Raw genomic sequence first — 21,705 nt, forward strand, 5'->3', positions numbered from 1 at the left:
AAGAAATAAATGGAAGGAAAATCTTTTTCCAAAGTTGCTGAAAAAAAGATAAATCCTAGAATTCTAGAAGCCTCTCTATTGTTTCACATTTAATACAACCTTGAAACTAACGTAAACTCGTTATAAAATGTGAGCGTTTGGTGGATCAACTTAGATCAAATCATATATAATTATGTATCAAGTTAATCCTTCTAACTGGACAGAAAGTTAATGAAAAACCTGGCATTCAACAGGATTGTTAGACAGTAATGGGTAGAAAGAAAACAAGAGCGTTCTTGGAATACATCGTATTAGCTTTATCAATCTGAATTTTAAATCAATATAAACTTGCTTAATTTTTTTTCCTGCAGCAGGATTCATTCTCCAATTGTACTTACGTTGGTAGAGTTACATGAATTGTACCAACAGGAACAATCTCCATTGATTTACCCCAGAACTTGTTCTTCCACCTCACGTCTAAAATGAGAGTTTGAAAAACTCCATAAATATAAAATGACACTTTGAGACCAATCAGAAATTATTTTATACTTACATAATAATCTTATATTGCAATTACAGCTTACTAATTAGTAATTTATTGTTTTAATTTAGCTACTTATCCATTCTCTTATTAACACACAATACTTTTAGCTGCAAGTATTCTGCTTAATTGGAGAATATGCATGCCCAAAAAAAGTCCTAATTCATTTCTGCTTTCTGACCAACTCACTTCTTACTGTGGTTCAAGGAATCTCTTCCTGTTTAATTCATTGTCAGTAATGTTCCAGATAGTTTTGCAAGGCATGGCAGGATACATTCCTATGACATGAACAAGCCAAATATTTTACAGATCATATGTGTTCACTGAACACAGCACAGCAACTCATTCAATTCATTGTAATCAGCATTCTGAAAGAGTTATCCAATTCATTTTATATCCCACTCTACCTACACTCCACTAATGCAAATTCTGCACCAGAAAGAGGAGTGAGTTCATCACAACAACAAAAAAAATCAGTAACTATTGAAAAAGAAGAAAAATGTATTAATAGAATAGGGAATAAGTAGAGGGATGGAACTAAGTAGACGACTCTTCCAGAGAACCAGTTTAGGAGCCATGAGTTAAATAGCCACATTCAGTGCTGCAAAATAACCTGGTCCTTTATGTGAAATCCCATTTTAAAGATTATTGTGGACTTTAAATTAACCAGAAACAGATGGGGCAACATTCAAGTAACCCTTTGCCTAAAAATAAATTCTCATTTCCACTTTCTTCTTTTGGTTAGCTAATATTGAATGCTGCAATCCATTGAAAAGTCTTAGAATTAAGCAACTTATCTTGAAAATGTATTAATGCGATATCAGATGTAATTATTGGCACTGGTCATAGAATGGGCAGCTTTTCTAAATTTGCAATGTAGATCTGTTGATTTGTTGCAGTGTATGGCACATGCCCAGTAATCCTTGCTCAGATTTCCAAGGGGAAAATGGAGGATATAAAACAGGTCGGCACAACATCGAGGGCCGAAGGGCCTGTACTGTGCTGAAATGTTCTATGTTCTACAGAAATGTGCATGTACCAAAACAGAAGATCAAATAGAGTGAATTGGTGTACTGAATCAGGAATTAAAAAGCATTAAGGAAAATGGAAACATTGAGGTCAATATGGTAAGCAATGGAGCTAGACAGTAAGGAAATACTACTCAGATCATGGTGAAAGGAAAGGGAGCTCAAACAATTGAAAGGTTTAAAACTGGCAAAAGAGGAGTCAGATTAGCCTAACTGCAGTTAAAACTGATAAGGCTCCAGAAGCAGATGGAACACATTCAAGGAAGCTGCAGAAACTGGAAAGTTGAGGCATCAGATTGTATTTTTCCAGACTTTGAGTGAATGGCAATGCCACAGAACTGGAACACTGCAATCTTATTTGAAAGAAGAATGTGCAAAGATAAGACCAACATTTGTAGGTCAGTTATGTTAACTTTGGTGCTGGTGGGGAATGCTTCCGAAAACAATACCCCGGGATAAAATTAACAATCGTGAGCAAAAAATGTGGGCTAATTAAGGAAAACCACTGGGTTAAGGGAAATCATCCTTAATTAACTTTGTCACGGGATAACAGATGTTGAGAGCAAAAAATAGTAGCGGTAGTAACAACGTGGATATGAAGTTGGCGATCTGTTACAGGTGGTGTTTAATAGATGGTTTTCTGATAAAAAAGGATATTTGTAGTTGTCAATGTTGGAACCCATGTCCTTCCTGAAATAGCTGAATCATCCAGCTGGGTATATGCTGGGCAATTTCAAAATATGGAAACAAGAAATTTCAAACTGCACAATTTCAACATTTGTAGACGAGGAATTTTGGAGCATTCAGGCCTAAAAGGTAGATAGCATAGAGCTTCAAATGAACACAAGTTGTTGGAATGGGCAGACAGGTGGTAGATCTTGTAGGTGGTGCACACTGCTATTACTAAGCACTGATGATGGAGGAAGCTAATGTTCATGGATGTGGTGTTAACCAGGTGGGCTGCTTTTTCCTGAATGGTATTAAGCTTGAGTGTTGTTGAAGCTGCACTGATCCAAGCAACTGGAGAGTACTCCATCACCTGCCTGACTTGTGCCTTGTAGATGCTGGACAGAATTCGAAGACTGGAGTTATATACTGCAGGATTCCTAACCTCTGACCTGCTCTTGGGTAGTAAAGATTTATGTGCCGTTCTTTGATAAAGAAAAGGGGAGGCTGGAGAAGACCTCCGGGTGGGTGGCGAAGGATCCAAGTTGGCATCTTCTAATTTGGTACCAATGGCATTGAAAGGAGCAGAAAAGAGTTTTTACTGAAAGATTTCAAAAATGTCGGAGTTAAATTACAAAGCAGCAGCTCCAAGGTAGTAACATTGGGGTTACAATGAGCCACAGGCAAACTGGCGCGAAGTAAATAAAATCAAGTAGTTTTGGAGAAGTACATTGGCAAATAGAATAAAGGGTATAGACAGGGTCTTACATAAATTGGACAGGAGAGGATTGGGGAGACGGGAAATATAGGCTTACAGAGTAAGAGGATGGGAGACAATTACAGGGAAGCTATTTGAATAATGAAACCCAGATTACACAACATGTACAAACATAGAAAAAAAGCACTAAAAAGGGTCAAAGTATTTAAGAAATGGTAGAAAGGTAAATGGTTCTTTACTTAAATGCATATAGTATTTGAAACAAAATAAATGAATTCATACAAATATATGCAACTGGTTGGGATCCTATAGGTATTACGGAGAATGCTTACAAGGAGATCAAAGCTGTGAACTAAATAAGCAAAGTATATGATTTTTCAAAAGGACAGAGAGAATAAAGGTCAGTGAGGTAGAAATGATTTTGGATCAGAAGATATTGAATCCACGAGTGGGGCTAAGAGGTGGGGTGAAGGAAACAATAATAATAGAGAACAAGGAAATGGAAGAGGAATAAATACTTTGCATAAGTCTTAACTGAAGAAGACACTAATAGCATTCCAAAATCACTAAATAATCAAGGGGCAAAAGGTTGAGAGGAAATAAATGCAATAAATAATATTAGAGAAAAAGTTCTAGGGAAAAAATGGAGCCAAGACTGATAAATTCCCTGGAACTGATGGGCTGCATCCTCGGATATTTAAAGAAGTATCTACAGAGATACTGGTGGCACTGATAGTAATCTTGTAAAAATACTTAGATTCTGCAAAGTCCAGAAGGATTGGAAAACTGCAGATGTAACTGTCTTACATAAAAATGGAAAGAATAAGTAGTTACAACCTAGTTAGTTTGACATTGGTGATTGGTAAATTGTTGAAGAGCATCATAAAGGATGTAATTACAGAGCATTTAGGAATACATAATATGATCAAGCGGAGTCAGCATGGCTTCACAAAGCAGAAATCATGCCTGACAAATTTATCACACTTCTTTATAGTAGTAACAAGTAGGAGAGATTAATGGGAAACAATGTAGACAGATTTTCTGAAGGCATTTGACAAGGTTCCACACATTAGGCTACTAAATAAGACAACAGCCTATTGCATTGGAGGTCACATACTGGCACAAACTGAGGATTTACTAACAGAGACTAGAAGGTTGAGATCAGGGAGGCAATTTCAGAATGGCAAACTGTCACTAGTAGAGTACCTCAGCTATCACTGCGGGGGCCACATTTATTTACAATATATATTAAAGATTTGAATAAGGAAAGTCAAATACAATAGCCAAATTTGGCATTGACACAAAACAGGTGAGAAGGCAGGTGGTGAAGATGACACAAAGAGTCTACAAAAGGATTGTAAACAAGTTAAGCAAGTGGATACAAAACACTTGACAGATGTATACAATATAGAAACATGTGAGATTGTGTACTTTGGCAGGAAAAGAGATACTGAATAATATTTCAATGCGGAAAGACTACAGAAAGCTACAGAACAAAGGAGTTTGAGGTTTGTGTATAGATTCCAAAAACGTAGCACACAGGTTTAGCAGGCAATGGGGTGGGTGGGGGTAAACAGAATGCTGGACTTCTACTTCACAGCTAAAACCATTCTAGCACCAGTCTGACTACAGTTGGAATACTATGACAGTTTTGGGCCCCTTATCCAAGAAAAGATATACTGGCATTGGGGACAGTCGAGTGAAGTTTCACTGGGCTGATACCAAGTATTGAGGGACACTCTCATGAGGAGGGGTTAAGTAGGTTAGGTCTGGACTCATTGGAATTTAGAATAATGAGAGGTGACCTTATTGAAACAGGAAAATTTCTTGGGGGACTTGACAGGGTAGGCATGGAATGGTTATTGCCCCACCTGGAAGAGTCAATAACCAGAGGGCATAATCTCAAAATAACAGGTTGACCTTTTAAGGCAGGAATGGAGTTGAAATTTATTCAATCAGCCACAAATTCATTGAATGGCAGAGCAGACTTGATGAATGATCTGCTTCTGCTTCTCCATCTTATAGACAAGCAATCCATTCCAAAGATTCATGCTTTCCCATTTCCAACCTAGTAACAAGAAAAGCTTCCTTTCTGACTGCTCTTCCACAATGAAATTTCCAAACTGCTTTTATTCCTGAACACACAAAACCTTAAGTTTTATAAAAACTCTTCTTCCGTTCCTTAGAAATAGCACAAAATTCCCCATTCAGCATACACCTACCTTGCCAGAAAGTAAAGTTTTTTGATTCAGCGTGGCATGTTGATATTGGAGGATGGTGGCTGACCTAAACCGAAGCATTGATAGAAAGTGAAGCATGTTAAGATTTTCTTCCATAAATTTGCTATTTAACAGTTACCTTTGTCACCTTAATTTGAAATACAAGTCCAAAATTCACAAATACACTTTTGTCTTTAACTATCAATTTGATGTGATTGTTGCTGTTAACACCTTCATCTGCCAGCCGCACAGAAAATTCCCACTTTGTTGGTTAGTGTATCTATCCACTAACTTTGATGGGGTACTAGAGTGTAGAACACCTACAACTTAGCAAAAGCTTGCATTCATGGCTCATTTTCATTTCTTTTTTCTACTTCTGTAATGAAAACCTTAATTCCCAATTGGCTTCAAATTCAGAGGATCAGAAAACTGAACAGAATCATGTTCTACCAAAATTCTGCCATATTTACACCTTTTGGATAAGCAAAATTGGGACCAATATCTTCGTGATTCCTGGGCTGCCCTGGGAAACTTCAGACAGTATGTAACTTAAGACCCCTGTGAAAATTATATCACCTGAGAGCTGTTGACATTTTGCCGACAATATCAAAGGTAAACGATCTCTGCATTCTCAAGATAAATTGATGTCTATGGCATCAATTCCTTCTGCTTTCATCTACAGTCTAACATTTATGAAAATAACCCATAAGAGTCGTTCCTGCCGTTGCAGCAGTATGATATTGCTGATGCACCAGTTGCACGTATGTGAACAACCCTTGCCGATCTTCAGATGACAGCCGAGTTTAACTGGATAAACATGGTCCAGACTGCAATACTTCTACACATGGAATGGGCCAATTGCATTGAAAAGCTTGACTATATAAGACAAAAACAGCACTGAAAACCACCTATTTGAGGTCTTCTTTGATAAAAGCTGTTGTAATGTATACAGAAATAACCAGTCCCTTGGAAATTATGATTACAGTCCCCTAGAAATTAGAGTAGAAACACTTCTGATTTACCAGGCACTTATTACAAGTATAATTTTGCTTAACCAGAAGTCTTTCTTCCCCGTTTCTCAATACAACTAGGGCCTGTGCAGGAAACCCAGCTGTTCAGTCACTCTCTTTAATTGTATATACGTGTTATGCATCAAGAGCCATTACCTGTTCAGCAATAAACCGGAAGCCTTGTTCTTTTCTTATGCATTCATAGGACTCCCCTAGAACTGGGTTAAATGGCTTACTTCCAGCTCTGTAATATGAAGATGCATATGCTGAAACTGCAAAAGCTGCCACAAAAACCTATGGGAATACAAGAGATAAATGACTGTTCTTATTCCATCACTTTAACTGCTTAATGGAATACTGGGCCATTAGGTTATAAAACTTGAAACATTACCAAACCATTAATTGCATTTAAAATACAGGGATGTTCATTAAACATGCATTTTCTCCATTGAAAACAAAGAACAAATAAAACTTTATAAACCTAAATCTGGTATTGACCTTGTAAATTCTACTATTATTCAATGCTCCAAAGTAATTTGGACAAAACAAACAAAAAAAATTCACAAATGCATATTTTCAAATCTGTCCTCTTTTTGCTGTTTTTAAAGGCTGGCAAAGAAAAGAAATTCTACAATCATTCTTAATAGCAAAAATTTAAATGTGTGCAATTTTACACTCCCCCAAAATATAACATTATTATCCAAATTTTGTAATAGCTTCATTGGGGGAACCAATTTGTTATCACACAGATCAGCTCAGAAGTATGAATCTTGATCTTTTCTAAGAATTTTAGTGAAATTGCAGTACTCGGGCAACAAAGGCATAAATGATTGCTGATAATCACAGAATGCATGTGCAATATATCACCAGCTTGGCTAGGGTTATTAGAATTCTAAGAGGTATTAAGCGAGATAGTTAAGGGGAAGCAGTGGATACAAAACATTTGGATTTTCAGAAGACGTTTGATAAGGGAACACATGTTAAGGTATGTGAGGTAACAGTCCATGTTGTTAGAGGTAGTATACCAGCATGGATAATGGATTGGCTAACTAACAAAAGGTAGAGTATTGGAATAAGGATGGCAACCTGCAACTAATGGAGAACCACAGGGATCAATGCTATAGCCATAACATTTAGCAATTGTACAATAGCCAAGTTTGTGATGACACAAAAATAGGTGGGAAGGCAAATGGTCAGGATAACACAAAGAGTCTGCAGAGATCCACATATACAGGTTATGCAATGGACAAAAACTTTGCAGACAGAATATCATTAGGCAAATGTGAAGCTGTGCACTTTGGCAGGAAGAATAGAGGAGCAGAATATCATTCAAATGGAGAAAGACTGCAGAAAGCTATTACACAGCGGGATGCACCAGTTGCACGTATGTGAACAACCCTTGCCGATCTTCAGATGACAGCCGAGTTTAACTGGATAAACACGGTCCAGACGTTTATCACATACAAATGTGATAAACATACAAATTGAGCGGGTAATAGAGAGGGTAAATGGGCTATTGGCCTTTACTTCAAAATGAATGAAGTACATTAAAAAGAGAGTCTTGCTAAAACTATACAAGGCACTAGCTTAGCCAAATGACAACTGAAATACTGAACAGTTTTGGGGCTTATTCCAAGGAAAGATTTACTATCATTGTAGGCAGTCCACAAGTTTGATCCCAGGTACAACGGGACTACCTTATCGAGGCAATGCTGAGTAGAAACATACAAGACTTTCAGGGAACTTGACTGGATAAATGCAAAAAGATAGTTTTCTACTTCTGGGAGAGTCTACGACCAGCGGGCATAATATCAGAATAAGGGAATCACCCTTTTATAGCAGAGAAAAAGAAGAATTTGTTAAGGAAGTTAATTTGTGGAACTCTTTACCACAGTGGGCTGTTGAGGTTAGGTCATTCACTATATTCAAGGCTGAGACAGAGTTTTTTTTTAAATCAGTAAGGGAATCATGGATTATGGGGAACAAGACAGGAAGTGGAATTAAGGGTTATCAGATCAGACAAACACAATGTACTGAATGATAAATTTTACTCCTATGTCCTTATGGGCAATACCAATCTTTCTAAACAAAAACAAGCACCTTCCAGTTTAAAATATTTTACTTACACATAAATGAGCAACAATCACTGGCCTCAACAATGACACCCACATGAACTTCCACAAACAAATGAAAGAAGTTTCATCTTGCAAGCAACTTCTAATAAACAAGGGAGTGGGTTGGCAGAAAGGATTGGGAGTCAAAAGCAGTGCAAGTTATTCCTTTTCAGCACACTGTCATCAAAAGTTGTTTGATCCTATTCTTGCCTTATTCTAGCAAGGTCAAAAATAAATCACCAGCCCAATGCCTCCTTTGCCTTCCCCAGATGACAATACCATCTGGACTTCTGCCAGTATATTTAGTGTTTTTGTTTAAATTGCTGTAGTCACAGAGGCCAATATGGAAACTGATACAACAATGATTGATTAACTGACAAAATGCCAGCTGAGAGATTTTTTTAAAAAAATTCACTTATGGGATGTGGGTGTTACTTGCTAGGCCAGCACTTCTGAGCAAGTGTCACTGGACCCGAAATGTTAACTCTGATTTCTCTCCACAGATGCTGCCAGACCTGCTGAGCTTTCCGAGCAACTTCTATTTTTTGTTTTAGCATATGCTACCCATTTCCATCGGCCCTTGAGATAAAGGTGAGCTTCTATCTTGAAACAGTGCAGCCCATCTTCCAACAATGGCTGACCACAGACCACAATGCTGTTAGGAAGAGAATTCCAAGATTTTTGATCCAATGATACTGAAGGAATAGTATTATATTTTCAACTCTTGAGGAGAAAGAGGAATAAAGGGATGAAGCTGAAAGAAGTGCAGCCACCCTGTGGGAAGAGTATGTCACTTCTTCTAAGGCCTTCAGCAACAGATCTAGATCACATTCAATGAACAGAGGGTCTGTACTGTACTTGCTACCACAACTCCATCTCCCATGTTTCGTTTGGCATTCCTCTGATGTAAGAGACACTTTGGCATGAACTGCAGATTCTCTCTTCAGACAATTAGTAGCCTCAGTGACGGCTGTTAAGGGATATCATGAATCTCACATTTTATCTCCCCCAACTCCACTCCCATCCCCACTGGTTCCAAAGGGGCAGGAAACCTGTCTTCATTATGAAAATGTAAATTTAAATCAGCTTCCCATCAGATATGGGTTATTAAACAGACTCACCTCCTGTTTGTCACCTGGTAAAGATCATGCCTTTGCTTCCCTCTCCAGAGATGTTATCTGACCAGCTAAGTACTTCAAATATTTAAAATAAAAACCAAAATTGCTGAGGATGCTGTAAATCAGGAACAAAAGCAGAAGTTGCTGGACAAGCTCAGCCGGTCTGGCAGCAACGGTGAAGAAAGAAAATCAGAGTTAAAATTTTGGGTCCGGGTCGGAATCTGAGGAAGGGTCACCGGGCCAGAAACATTAACTCTAATGTTTTCTTCACATTAGATGCCAGACCTGCTGAGCTTTTCCAACAACTTCTGTTTTCGTTCACTTCAAGCAATTTTAGTTTAAACTACACAAGCAAATCAGTGCAAACAAAGGTAAGACAGAAGAGCAGATCAACTTAAGAAAGGCACACATCAGAGGAGGAAGTAGATAAGAATATAAGAGATGAAATGCATGGTTAGGGAAGATATGAACTACATCAACCTACAGGCAGCTACAAAACTAATTGCACCATAAATTCCTGCTGATCATGAGCAATAATGGACTATCAATAGCTTTTCATTTTTCACCAACAAAGCAATATACATGAACAAATTCAAACACATATCCTGGATCTAGTGCAGGCCTTGCATGTTCAGATGAAATAAAATATTCAATTACCATTCTTTCAAATGGATCATCAGATTGAGATGCCTTGTCCAGTAGCTCACTATATTCCAGTTCTTCACAGAGGCGCTGCAGCGTGTTCACTGGTTCGTTTAACTGCACTGGCATGGAAACTTTAGAAAGATCTTTCCCTATGTTATTCCTTAGAATATTCCACAAGCTTATGTTACTATTGGCTGGTCCTGGAGCTGGCAGGCATGATCTTCTTCTAATATTGTGACTTGTACCATTTTGGGCAGGGCCTGTTTTATTCAAGTAAATTAAATATTGCTTAAGACTGTGAAGACTTGGTGATAAAATTACAGTGACTGTTTCAATTCATTCTTTACAGAAAATTCAAATAAATACTCACCTTTTCTGAAGAATACCACTAGAGTAAAAAGGGCAGCAGTCAGATAGTACAACAGTTCCAACATTATTAATGAACAATCACAGTCATATTTGATATACTGTACAAATACACTGGGGGAATGTTAATCCAATTCAACAGACAGGAAACAAACAGGATCAGACGGAATGTGTGGTTAACATTTTGCTCAATATTATTCTCCAATGGGCTGAACCTTACTTCTCTTTTTTTGGCTAAGTCCAAATTGCGCTGAGTTCTTTTGAAGGGCTTGTCACCAGAGATCTAGTGAGTTCTCCAGTTGTATCTTATATGAAACATGCCTCATTTGTCATCCACCTGTCTCGATGGCATTCTCATGTCTAATTTCCACCCCATCTTACCATGCACCTTTCCTGGAACAACTTATCATTCAGCAGATATCCACTGAAACACGAGCATCCCTTGTACCCATGCCACCGTAATGCAGCTAGATGATCACTGGCACTCTGAAGCTGCCCTGCTCGACCACAGATGAAGTCAGAAGATATCAGAGAAGGAGAAGATGGTAACATAATTCTTTGATATGATCCTAGTGGGCTGGGGTTGCAGACGAAGCCATTCTCTTCCTCGAGAATACTGCCAGTTGGTGTGAAATTGCCACCTGGGTCAATGCCAACTCAAGTGTGGAGGAATGGACAACGGTCCCACAAAACGGTCACTGACCATCTCTGCTCGGTCCAGTTAAGTGCCACACATCTCTCTCTGCCTCCTTACAGTTACTTCCCCTGACACTGAACCCAGCTCCCACCAAAATACTTGCTGCACCACTCTCACTATTGCCTTCAACAGCTTCCCTCACTTACGCCCCCCCCTCAACATCCCAAAGCACTAACCGTTCTGTGCAGCTTCCTCAATTTTTTGAAACACTTCATCACTTTATGCCAAAATGCACCAGCAAGACAGAGCACACCACCCACTGTCACCTCATTTATTAGCCCCAATTACTCATTACAGGAGAAGACAGACATATGGCAGACAGTATCCAAATTTGGAACATATCCAATATCAGGCTTCTCAGTCTCTACCATGAGAATATTCTGGCCCTCGATGACAGCTGGGACAGTTCCTGCAGGGACGCTGAAACATCCACGTCACGCCAAACACGTAACCACTCTCTCTTCCACTGCAACTCTCACATCAAACTCACTATCTCTCCCAATCGTTTCACAACACTTCTAACCACAGGTAATGACATCTTCTCTCTCTATTTTGCCTCGCAGGTTTTGCAAACTTATCCTCGATCTCTACAGAGAGAAACATCTAGCTCCACCAGAAGCCCTACCTTTTATCTCTGAGGATGACAGTACTGTCAGTCTCAGTCAAACTGATGGTCCAGGTACTACATAGCTCCAGCACTCTCTCTACAAGTGAGGAAGTGAGTAAGTGAAGGTTGGGAAGAAAGTTAAGATTTTTACTTCTAATAGGCAATTAGCCAGACATGTGACATTGAGAGAACATTCCAGGTTTTCACACCCAAATGCTGAACCTTTGGCGACTTGAAGGCTGCCAATGTTCACAGAATCATGCCTCAGTATGATTCACTGTCTTCAGTAGAAAATTAATCAAAACTGGTAAAAGGAAGATGATACAGTTTAGAATTGGCATAGTGTCCCTTATTCCAGTGTCTGAAGGCAATGACATTCTAATTATCACTGTGACAATTTGAAAAGTATAATTTTCACCCTGGATGATGGAATAGAGAAAAAAAACTACCTCCTCCATTGTGTATTTTCAAACAAAATTTTGAAACAATATAACTGAAGATAATCCCCAGCTTCAACGAAAATTCATCCACCATCACCCTCAGCACATGTTTGTATACAAAGTGGAAGCCATGAGGAGAGAATATATTGAATGATCTTACATGTATTCTGAGAATTTGCCTCTGCGTCGGTGCTCAAGTTATCTTCTGAAACATTGTCACTTATGTCACTGACATATGAATCATCATCTGAGGCCTACAACAGAAATAAAAAAAAATATTCACTCTTCTTAAAAGCACTTGAAATCATACCCACCAAAATAGCAAGCATCATTTACACACACAGTAATAACAGAGAACATTAACCCAGCACTGGCAAAACTCTCACTATACATGGGAATAGTTGTGAAGAAAATCTCATGCACATCCTAAAGAGGATGCAGCAAATGAAGCCAAGCATGTTCCTCTATAGAGGAGATAACTGGTCTGAAAGATATCAATCATTGAGAGTTCCCAGGAACATTCTGTATGTCTGTCATCTTTACCCATCCTTATTTTCATACAATCACAGAGATATACAGCCTGGAAACAGCCCCTTTGGTCCAACTCGTCCAAGCCAATAAGATATCTTACATAAAACTAGTCCCATTTGCTAGCATTTGACCCATATTCCTCTAAACCCTACCTATTCATTTACCCATCCCAATGCCTTTTAAATGTTGTAATAGTACCAGACTCCACCAACAGCTCATTCAATACACACAGACACACAGTGTGGAAAAAGTTGACCCTTGGTTCCCTTTTAAATCTTTCCCCTCTCACCTTACACCTTTGCAGTCTAGTTTTGGACTCCCTCAACCTTGGGAAAAGACCTTGCCTATTTAACCTACCCATACCCCTTATGACTTTATAAACATCTGCAAGGTCATCCCTCAGCCTCTGGCACTCCAGGGAAAATAGCTCCAACCTATTCGGCCTCTTATATATCTCAAACCCCCCAATCCTAGTAACATCTTTGTAAATCTCTTCTGAACCCTTTCAAGTTTCACAACATCTGGGAGACCAGAATTGCATGCAATACTGCAGAAGTGGCCAAACCAATATTCAGTACAGCAGCAACATGACCCCCCCAACTCTTATACTCAATTCACTGACCAACAAAGGCAAGCATACCAAACACCTTCTTTGCTATCCTATCTACCTGCAACTCCACTTTCAAGGAACTATGAACCTGCACTCCAAGGTCTCTCTGTTCATTCTCTAGGACCTTACCATTACATGTATAAGACCAGCCCCGATTTGCTTTTCCAAATGCAGCATCTGACATTTATCCACTTGTTGGCTCATTAGCACGTCTGATCAAGATCCCGTTATACTTTGAGGTAACCTTCTTCATGTACACCACACCTGCAAATTTACTAACCATACCTCCTATGATCACATCCAAATCATCTACATAAGTGAAGACCACACCAATCTTTGTGGCACACCACTGGTCACACACCTCCAGTCTGAAAAGCACCCCTCCAACACCACCATCGGTCTTCTATCTTTGAGCCAGTTCTGCATCCAAAAAGCCAGTTCTCCCTGTATTCTGTGTAATCTAATCATGATAATAAGTTGGCATGGTGGCTCAGTGGTTAGCACTGCAGTCTCTCAGCGCCAGGGTCCCAGGTTCGATTCCAGCTCGGGTAACTATCTGCGTGGAGTTTGCACATTCTCCCTGTGTCCACGTGGGTTTCCTCCGGGTGCTCCAGTTTCCTCCCACAGTCCAAAGATGAGCAGGCTAGGCGGATCGGCCATGCTAAATTGCCTGTAGTGTTCAGGGTTGTGTGGGTTATAGGGGAATGGGTCTGGATGGGATGCTTCAAGGAGCGGTGTGGACTTGTTGGGCCGAAGGCCCTGTTTCCACACTGTAGGGAATCTAATCTAATTTAATCTAATCTAATCCGTCTACCATGAGGAACCTTGTTTAACGCCTCACTGAAGTCCACATAGATCACATGCACTGTTCTGAGGGACAAGATTTCCCATGCACAAAGCTATTATGACTATTCCTAATCAATCCTTATCTTCAAATGCATGTAAATCCTGTCTCTCAGGATTACCTCCAAGAACTTTCTTAAATAGTGGCACAACATTAGCCAAACTCCAGTCTCTGGTACCTCACCTGTGGCTATTGATGATATACATATCTTAGCCAGAGGCCCAGCAATCTCTTCCCTCGCTTCCCGCACAGTTCTAGGGTACACCTTATCATGTCCGAGTGACTTATCCATCTTTATGCATTTTAAGACGTTCAGCACCTCCTCCTCTGTAATATAGACATTTGTCAGGATGTCGCTATTTCCCCACATTCTCGGTCTTCCATATCCTTCTCCACACTAAACACTGATGCAAAACACTGGTTTAGTATCTCCCCCAGCTCACTGCAGTTCCACACATAGCTCGTCTTGCTGATCTTTACGAGATCCTATTGTCTCCCTAGTTACCCTTTTGTCTTTAAATGGATTTGTAGAATCCCTTTAGATTGTCCTTAAACCTATTTACCAAAGCGGTCTCATGTCCCCTTTTTGCCCTCCTAATCTCAGTCTTTAGAATACTCCTACTGCCTGTCTGCTCTTCTAGGGATTCACTCGATCTCCGATGTCTATACGTGACACAGGTTTCCTTTGTTTTCTTGATCAAAACCTCAATTTCTCTAGTCATCCAGCATTCCCTACAACTGCCAGCCTTGTCCTTCACCCTAACAGGAACATGCTGTCTCTGGACTCACATTAACTTACTTTTGAATGCTTTCCCATTTTCCAGTTGTCCGTTTATCTACAAATATCTGCCCCGAATCAACTTTTGAAAGTTCTTGCCTAATATCGTCAACATTAGCCTTCCTCCAATTTAGAACTAACTTTTGGATCTGGTCTATCCTTTACCATCACTATTTTAAAACTAATATAATTATGGTCACTGGATCCAAACTGCAGTCCCAGTCTATGTATGGAAAATTAAACTCCCCCACCATAACCACCCTATTATTGTCATAGATAACTGAGACTTTACAAACGGGTTTCTCAATTTCCCACTGACTACTGGGGGGTCTATAGATCATCCCTTTCTTACTTCTCAGTTCCACTCAAATAACTTCCCTGATGTATTCCCAGGAATATCCTCTCCAAGTACAGCAGTAATGTTATCTTTAATCAAAAATGCCAGATCCCTCCTCTCTTGCTCCCCTTTCTATTCTCCTTTTCGCATCAAAACCTTGGAACATTAAGCTGCCAGTCCTGTCCATCCTTCAGCCATGTCTCTGTAATTGCTACGAAATCCCAGCCCGACGTTCCCAACCATGCCCTGCATTCATCTACCTTACCTGTTAGGCCTCCTGCATAATAAATGCAGTTTAGTTTATCAGTCCTATCTCGTTCTGTGCTTTCTTTTTGCCTGCCCTGTTTCAATAAAACCATAAGACATAGGAGCAGAAATTAGGCCATTCGGCCTGTTGAAACTGTTCCGCCATTCAATCTGCTTTCTCCCTGTAACCCTTGATAATCAAGAACCTATCTATCTCAGTCTTAAATGTACTCAATGATCTGACGTCCACAGCCTTCTGAGGCAATGTATTCCATAGATTCACCACTCTATCTGGCTGAAGAACGTTTTCCTTATCTAACAGGTCTTCTCTTTACTCTAAGGCTGTGCCCTCGGGTCCCAGTCTTTCCTACAAATGAAAACATCTTCCCAACATCCACTCTGTCCAGGCCATTCAGTATACTGTAAGTTTCAATTAGATCCCCCCTCATCCTTCTAAACTTTTCTGTGTTTTTTTTAAAAAGAAAGTTCTGTCATGGAATCTGAACATGGCTGTCTAGGCTAAGATTTATTGCTCCTCTCCTAACCTGATCATGTGTGAATCACTACAAGATGGTATCCAAGTTCAGCGGTAATAGTGAAGACAAATGGACTGTTTTTCTTTATTTTAAAGGCAAATAAAGTTCAGAAATAGGGAGTCCTTGCTAAAACAATACAAGGCACTAGTCACAGCACACCAGGAATACAGTCAATTGTTTTGGTCCATTGACTGATGGAATGATATAGTAGCATTGGAAGCAGTTCAGAAAATATTCCCTAGATTGATTTAATTATGGAGGGATTTTCTTGTCAGGAGAGGTTGAGTAGATTGTGCTTGTACTCACTAGAAATTAGAAGAAGAATGACAGGAGACCCTATTGAAATGCAAGATTGTCAGGGGCCTTGACAGGATAGATGCTGAGAGGTTGTTTCGTCTTGTTGGGAGGTCTAGGGCCAGCAGACATAGTTTTAGAGTAAGAGTTAAGACAGAGATGAGGAGGAGGGATAACACAGTGTGGAGTTGAAGGAACACAGCGGGCTAGACAGCATCCTAGGAGCAGTAAAGTTGACGTTTTGGGTCGGGATCCTTCTTCAGCGCTGGGGAAGGGAGCTCAGAAATAAATAAAGGGGAGGTGGGATGGTGATAAGTGAGCGCAGGTAGGCAGTGGTGGGGTTTGGGCAGTGAGGTGGGAGGGGCAGGTAGGTGGGAGAGAAAATTGACAGGTTGGTGTCAAGTCAAGGGGGCAGGAATGAGAGGGAGGGTTGGTCATGGGATGAGGGCGGGGTGGAGAGATTTTGAAACCGGTAACGTCCACATTTAGGCAATTGGGCTATAGGCTCCCAAGGCGGATTATGAGATGCTGTTCCTCTAATTTGGCAGCAGTGTCACTGTGACACTGGAGGCCGCCCATGATGGACATGTCACCCAGGGAGTGAGGGGGGAGTTAAAATGGTTCGTGACCAGAAGGTGTTGTCGTTTGTCACAAACGGAGCGCGGGTGCTCCACAAATTCTAAGCTTGGTCTCACCAATGTAGAGGAGACCACATTGGGAGCTGCAATATAACAGGCCATATCGACGGATGCGCAGGCGAGCCTCTGTGTGAAATGAAAGGTTTGTTTGGTGCCTTGAATGAAGGTAAGGGGGAGATGCAAGGGCAGGTGCAGCACTTCCTGCAGTTACAGGGAAAGATGCAGGGGATGGTGAGGCTAGTGGGGGGTGTGGAGCGGACAAGTGAGTCGCAGAAAACACGGTCCCTACGAAAGGCAGAAGCAGCAGAGAATGACACGTTGGATATGGAAGTTGGTGGGGTGATGAGAGGTTAAGGGGGCTCTGTATTTGTTTTTGTTGCGGGGCGAGGCGGTGGGGGAAGGGATGTGGTAGCAGAGGTGCAGGAAACACAAGAGATATGGTTGAGAGAATTTTCAACCACCAAAGGGGACGATGATGTGGTCCTTGAAATAAAAGGACATCTGGGATGTTCAGGAATGGAATGCCCCATCTTGGGAGCAGATAAGGTGGAGGAATTGGGAGCAGGGGATCGCATTCTTGCAGGAAGGTGGGTGAGAGGAGGTGTAGTCCAGGTAGCTGTTGGAGTCAGTGGGCTTGAAATCGATGTCAGTTTTGCGACGGTCACCAGAGAAGGAGACAGAGAGGTCCAGGAAAGAGAGAGAGGTATCAGAGATGGTCCAGGTGAATTTGAGGTTGAGGTGAAAAGTTTTAGTAAAGTTGATGAACTGTTCAAGCTCGTGGAAGTATGAGGCAGCACCGTTACAGTCTTTGATGTTGCAGAGGAAGGGGTGTGAGAGAGTGCCAGTGTAACAGCAGAAGAGAGACTGTTCCTTAACTAGTGGTGATAAAACAGAATCAAAGTCAAGGTAAATGGAGATAGGTTCAGGGTGGCGGGATCAGGGAGAGACAATGGGTCAGCCGGGATAGTCAGATTTTTGTGGATTTTAGGAAAGATTTAGAAATGGACGGTTTGGGGTTGGGGAACAATAAGGTTGGAGGCTGTGGGCGGGAGGGCACCTGAGATGATGGGGTTGTGAATGGTTTGAGAGATGATATTTTGGTGTTCGGGGTGGGGTCACGATTGAGGGGACAGTAGGAGGAGGTGTCAGAAAGTTGGCACCTAGCCTCAGCTATGTAAAAGGTCAGTGCGCTACACCACTGTTGTGCCTCCTGTACCTGCAGGTTTGATAGTGAGGTTAGGGTTGGAGCACAGGGAGTGGAGGCCTGCACGTTCTGTGGGGGAAAGGTTGGAGTTAAGGAGGGGGTGGAGAGCTTGAGGCAAATCGATGTTGGGATAGCAGTCGGAGATGAAGAGGTCAAGGCAGGATAGGAGGCCTTGGGGTGATATTCCGGAGGATGGGGTGTGTTGGAGGCGGGAGAAGGGGAATATAGAAGGTGGGTTAGACTCACGGTTAAAGAAATAGGCGCAGAGGCGGAAGAAAAAGTGTTCGATATCCAAGCATGAACGGAATTCATTGATGTGTGGGTGCAGGGGAACGAAGGTGAGTCCTTTACTGAGCACTGACAATTGAGGGGCAGGTCTAGGGAGATGGTGAAGACCTGGCAGTACTTGGGGCTGGGACTGGGTAGGAGCCGGGTATGGGGGCTGAGTTAGTAACATCAGCAGTGGCGTCGGTGATGGGTGGGGGCGACATCGACGCAAGTTACTATTTCAGAGATGATGAGGAAATTTTTTTCCTTCTGAGGGCATCCAATCTATGGAATTCTTTACTGCAGAGAGCTGTTGAAGCTGGGTCATTAAGTATACTCAGGGTTGTGATAGACAAGTTTTTAATTAGCAAGGATATCAAGGGTTATGGAAATAAGGCAAGATCAATTGTGGACAGAAATTTACGGAGAGCAGGATCGAAGTAAGTACATACCTCAAGTAGGTATGTGTGCAGCTGCTAATACTAGGCTAAAGGAAGATTTGTCAACTTCAGCAATTCTCATTAAATTCCATGTGGCTGAACTGAATCAAGCATCGAATGGTACAATGATGAAACAAATGTGCATTCAGCACCTTTGACACATTAGTTGATACATTAAAAGTTCTCTCATAAGGGACTGCCCTTTACAGGTTTAAACCTGTCATCACCACCCCCCCCTCAGAAAAACAAATCAGTTTCCATTCTTTCCACAGCGTAATTGTTCTTATCCCAATACGTTATTCATTCCTCATTACTTGTATATTACCAGGCTTTTCCCATTGTGTTGGGCATAACTAAGCCTTCAATGCATTCTCAAATAACATTCAACCTAAGTACACACCGAGCAAACCACAAGGCGTGTTTAAATTTGGGACATGTTGTCTCTACTATATGGTTACTGCATTAAAGAAACTCTTACAGGTTTTCTCAAATTCACACTATCCTTATTGTGAAAGCAGAAAACCAAAACAGAGAATACAACCATCGCACCTTTGAAAATGCCACAGGTTCCATGACAAAAGTGGGAACTTTTAATTTAAAAAAAAATTCAATAGGTCCAATCGACTGGACTAAACTACCAATGACTCTTGAAATATCAGTCGAGAATAGGAATTCATGCTCAGACCATATCACACAGATAGCTGCTTTGACCTTATAACCCACAATGAATCCTGAACCGGTACATAGATCACAAGTGAATAATATCCTCAGCAGTGCACTAACCTCATTCTCTGATGAGCTCGCTGACAGCAAGACTTCCTGTGCATCAAAGAACTCACAGAGAGAGTCTGCTCGAGAAACCCTGCTTTCATTTGAAAGTTGATGGACCAGAGGATTGGTTACTTGAGCAAGATCTTGCTGCTGCAGGACAAGAAAAAAAGGAAAAGGAATCATTATAACTGGATTTCAATGTATCAGAAATTGGGAATAAACTTTTAAAAACTGCTTCTGTCTACATATGTTGAAAACTCTGAAAATTAAAAACCATTCATAAGTATGGTGTAGTACAAGTTATTTTTAAAATAGATCACACATGTGGATTTAGTGTATCAAAATTGACACGCGCAACATGTTGCTAGCCACTGAGGCACTTGTTTCTGACAACAATGTAAATCATGGAAATGTTATATTCAATTCTGACTGACTTGCTGGCAGTAAGGACGCCTTTCTAAGTCATGAAAATATTTTTGGGTTCCAATCTGCCATTTTAACCCAAGGCCTGTAAAGTAGTGGTTGCCACGCCAGGCAGACTTGCTGGGAACAGCAGTTGATAAGAAGAGGTCACGTGAGGGGAGTTTTAACTGGGGAAAACAAAATCCTTGTAGTGCAAGGAATTCTTCAGCTATGTCTACCTTCACAATGAAGATTCTTTCCTCCTGATTATTTCCCAAGTGCCTGGGATGACCAATCAATTATTTTATGTCAAAGGCAAAACATTGCAGATGCTGTAAACCTGCAAGAAAGTGCATGCTGGAGAAACTCAGCAAGACTGACAGTATTTGTGGAGCCCAAAAACGAATGCAAGAGAGATGAAGACTATACATCATGGTGACAGGTTCAAAAGTTGTGGAATTCCACATTAGGTCTATGAGGCTGTAAATAGAAAATACAGTATTGATCCTCCAGCTTGCGTTGTACTTTGTTGGAACATTGTTTCGGATCCAGGACACAAATGTCAGCAAAAGGATAAGATGGTTTATTGGATTGGCAAACCAACAGGAAAGTCAGGGTCATTTCTACAGTCAGTGCAGAGGTGTTACATAAAGCTGTCACTTAGTCTGCATTTGGTCTTGCCAATGTAAAAGAAACTGCATTGGGAGCAGTGAATATAGTAGACTAGAGTGAAAGAAGAACTAGCATTCAATACTGAATTCCACACCTTTAGGCCCTGGCCCTGTGATCTGTGTCCTGGACATTTCTTGCATTCTTTTCCCTGTCCCTGCTCTACAGACTTGTCTTGGTTGCGTTTTGCTTACCTTGGTCTGTGATTAGGGCCCACTTTCACCCTTCCACACCTTTATTTACATTTTACATTTCTCTTTCACCCCAATTAGCAACCTCTTTGTTGTTTGCACTGTGCCTCCACACCAGCCATCTCCCTGGCTCCTTCTCTTCTCAGTCAACAGTATAAAAATATTGTGTGAAGCTGGTTGAACACAGCGAGCCAAGCAGCATCAAAGGAGCAGGAAAACTTCTTCAGAAATGGGAGGGGGAAGGGGATTCTGAAATAAATAGGGAGACTGGGGGAGGTGGATAGAAGATAGATAAAGGAAAAGATAGGGTGAGAGGAGACAGACCGGTCAAAGAAGTGGGGTTAGAGCCAGGGAAGGTGAATGTAGGTGGGGAGTTGGCGGGGTGGGGGGGTAGGGAGAGAATAGGTCAGTCCAGGGAGGATGGACAGGTCAGGGAGGACAGGATAAGGTTAGTGGGTAGGAGATGGGGGTGGGGCTTGAGGTGGGAGGAATGGTTAGGGAGGCGAGAACTAGCTGGGCTGGTTTTAGGCATGTGATCGGGGGAGGGGAGATTTTGAAGCTTGGTGAAATTCACATTGATACCCCTGGGCTGCAGAGTTCCCAAGCAAAATATGAGATGCTGTTCATGCATCTTTTGGGTGGTGTCATTGTGGCAACACAGAAGGCCCAGGACGGACACGTCGTCCGAGGAATAGGAGGGTGAACTGAAACGGTTCGCGACTGGGAGGTGCAGTTGTTTGTTGCGAACAAAGCGTAGGTGTTCCACAAAGCAGTCCCCAAGCCTCCTGTTCATCCAGCT

At 41.2% G+C, this 21,705-nt stretch overlaps 1 protein-coding gene across 5 annotated transcripts in view; it reads right to left on the reverse strand.

Annotated features, from left to right (window-relative positions):
* Positions 1 to 21,705, reverse strand: part of osbpl3b (oxysterol binding protein-like 3b) — a 196,194-nt gene that overhangs the window by 38,092 nt on the left and 136,397 nt on the right. For all 5 annotated transcript variants that reach the window (XM_059654038.1, XM_048563469.2, XM_048563478.2 and 2 more), the window contains 6 exons: positions 19,657 to 19,794; positions 12,309 to 12,402; positions 10,051 to 10,298; positions 6,318 to 6,455; positions 5,155 to 5,218; positions 378 to 456 (listed from right to left, as the gene is read on the reverse strand). In XM_059654038.1, coding sequence (XP_059510021.1) covers positions 378 to 456; positions 5,155 to 5,218; positions 6,318 to 6,455; positions 10,051 to 10,298; positions 12,309 to 12,402; positions 19,657 to 19,794 — 761 coding nt within the window. The remainder of the gene's footprint in view (positions 1 to 377; positions 457 to 5,154; positions 5,219 to 6,317; positions 6,456 to 10,050; positions 10,299 to 12,308; positions 12,403 to 19,656; positions 19,795 to 21,705) is intronic.

The sequence above is a fragment of the Stegostoma tigrinum genome, chromosome 2 (genome assembly GCF_030684315.1).
Source record: "Stegostoma tigrinum isolate sSteTig4 chromosome 2, sSteTig4.hap1, whole genome shotgun sequence".
Classification (NCBI taxonomy): domain Eukaryota; kingdom Metazoa; phylum Chordata; class Chondrichthyes; order Orectolobiformes; family Stegostomatidae; genus Stegostoma; species Stegostoma tigrinum.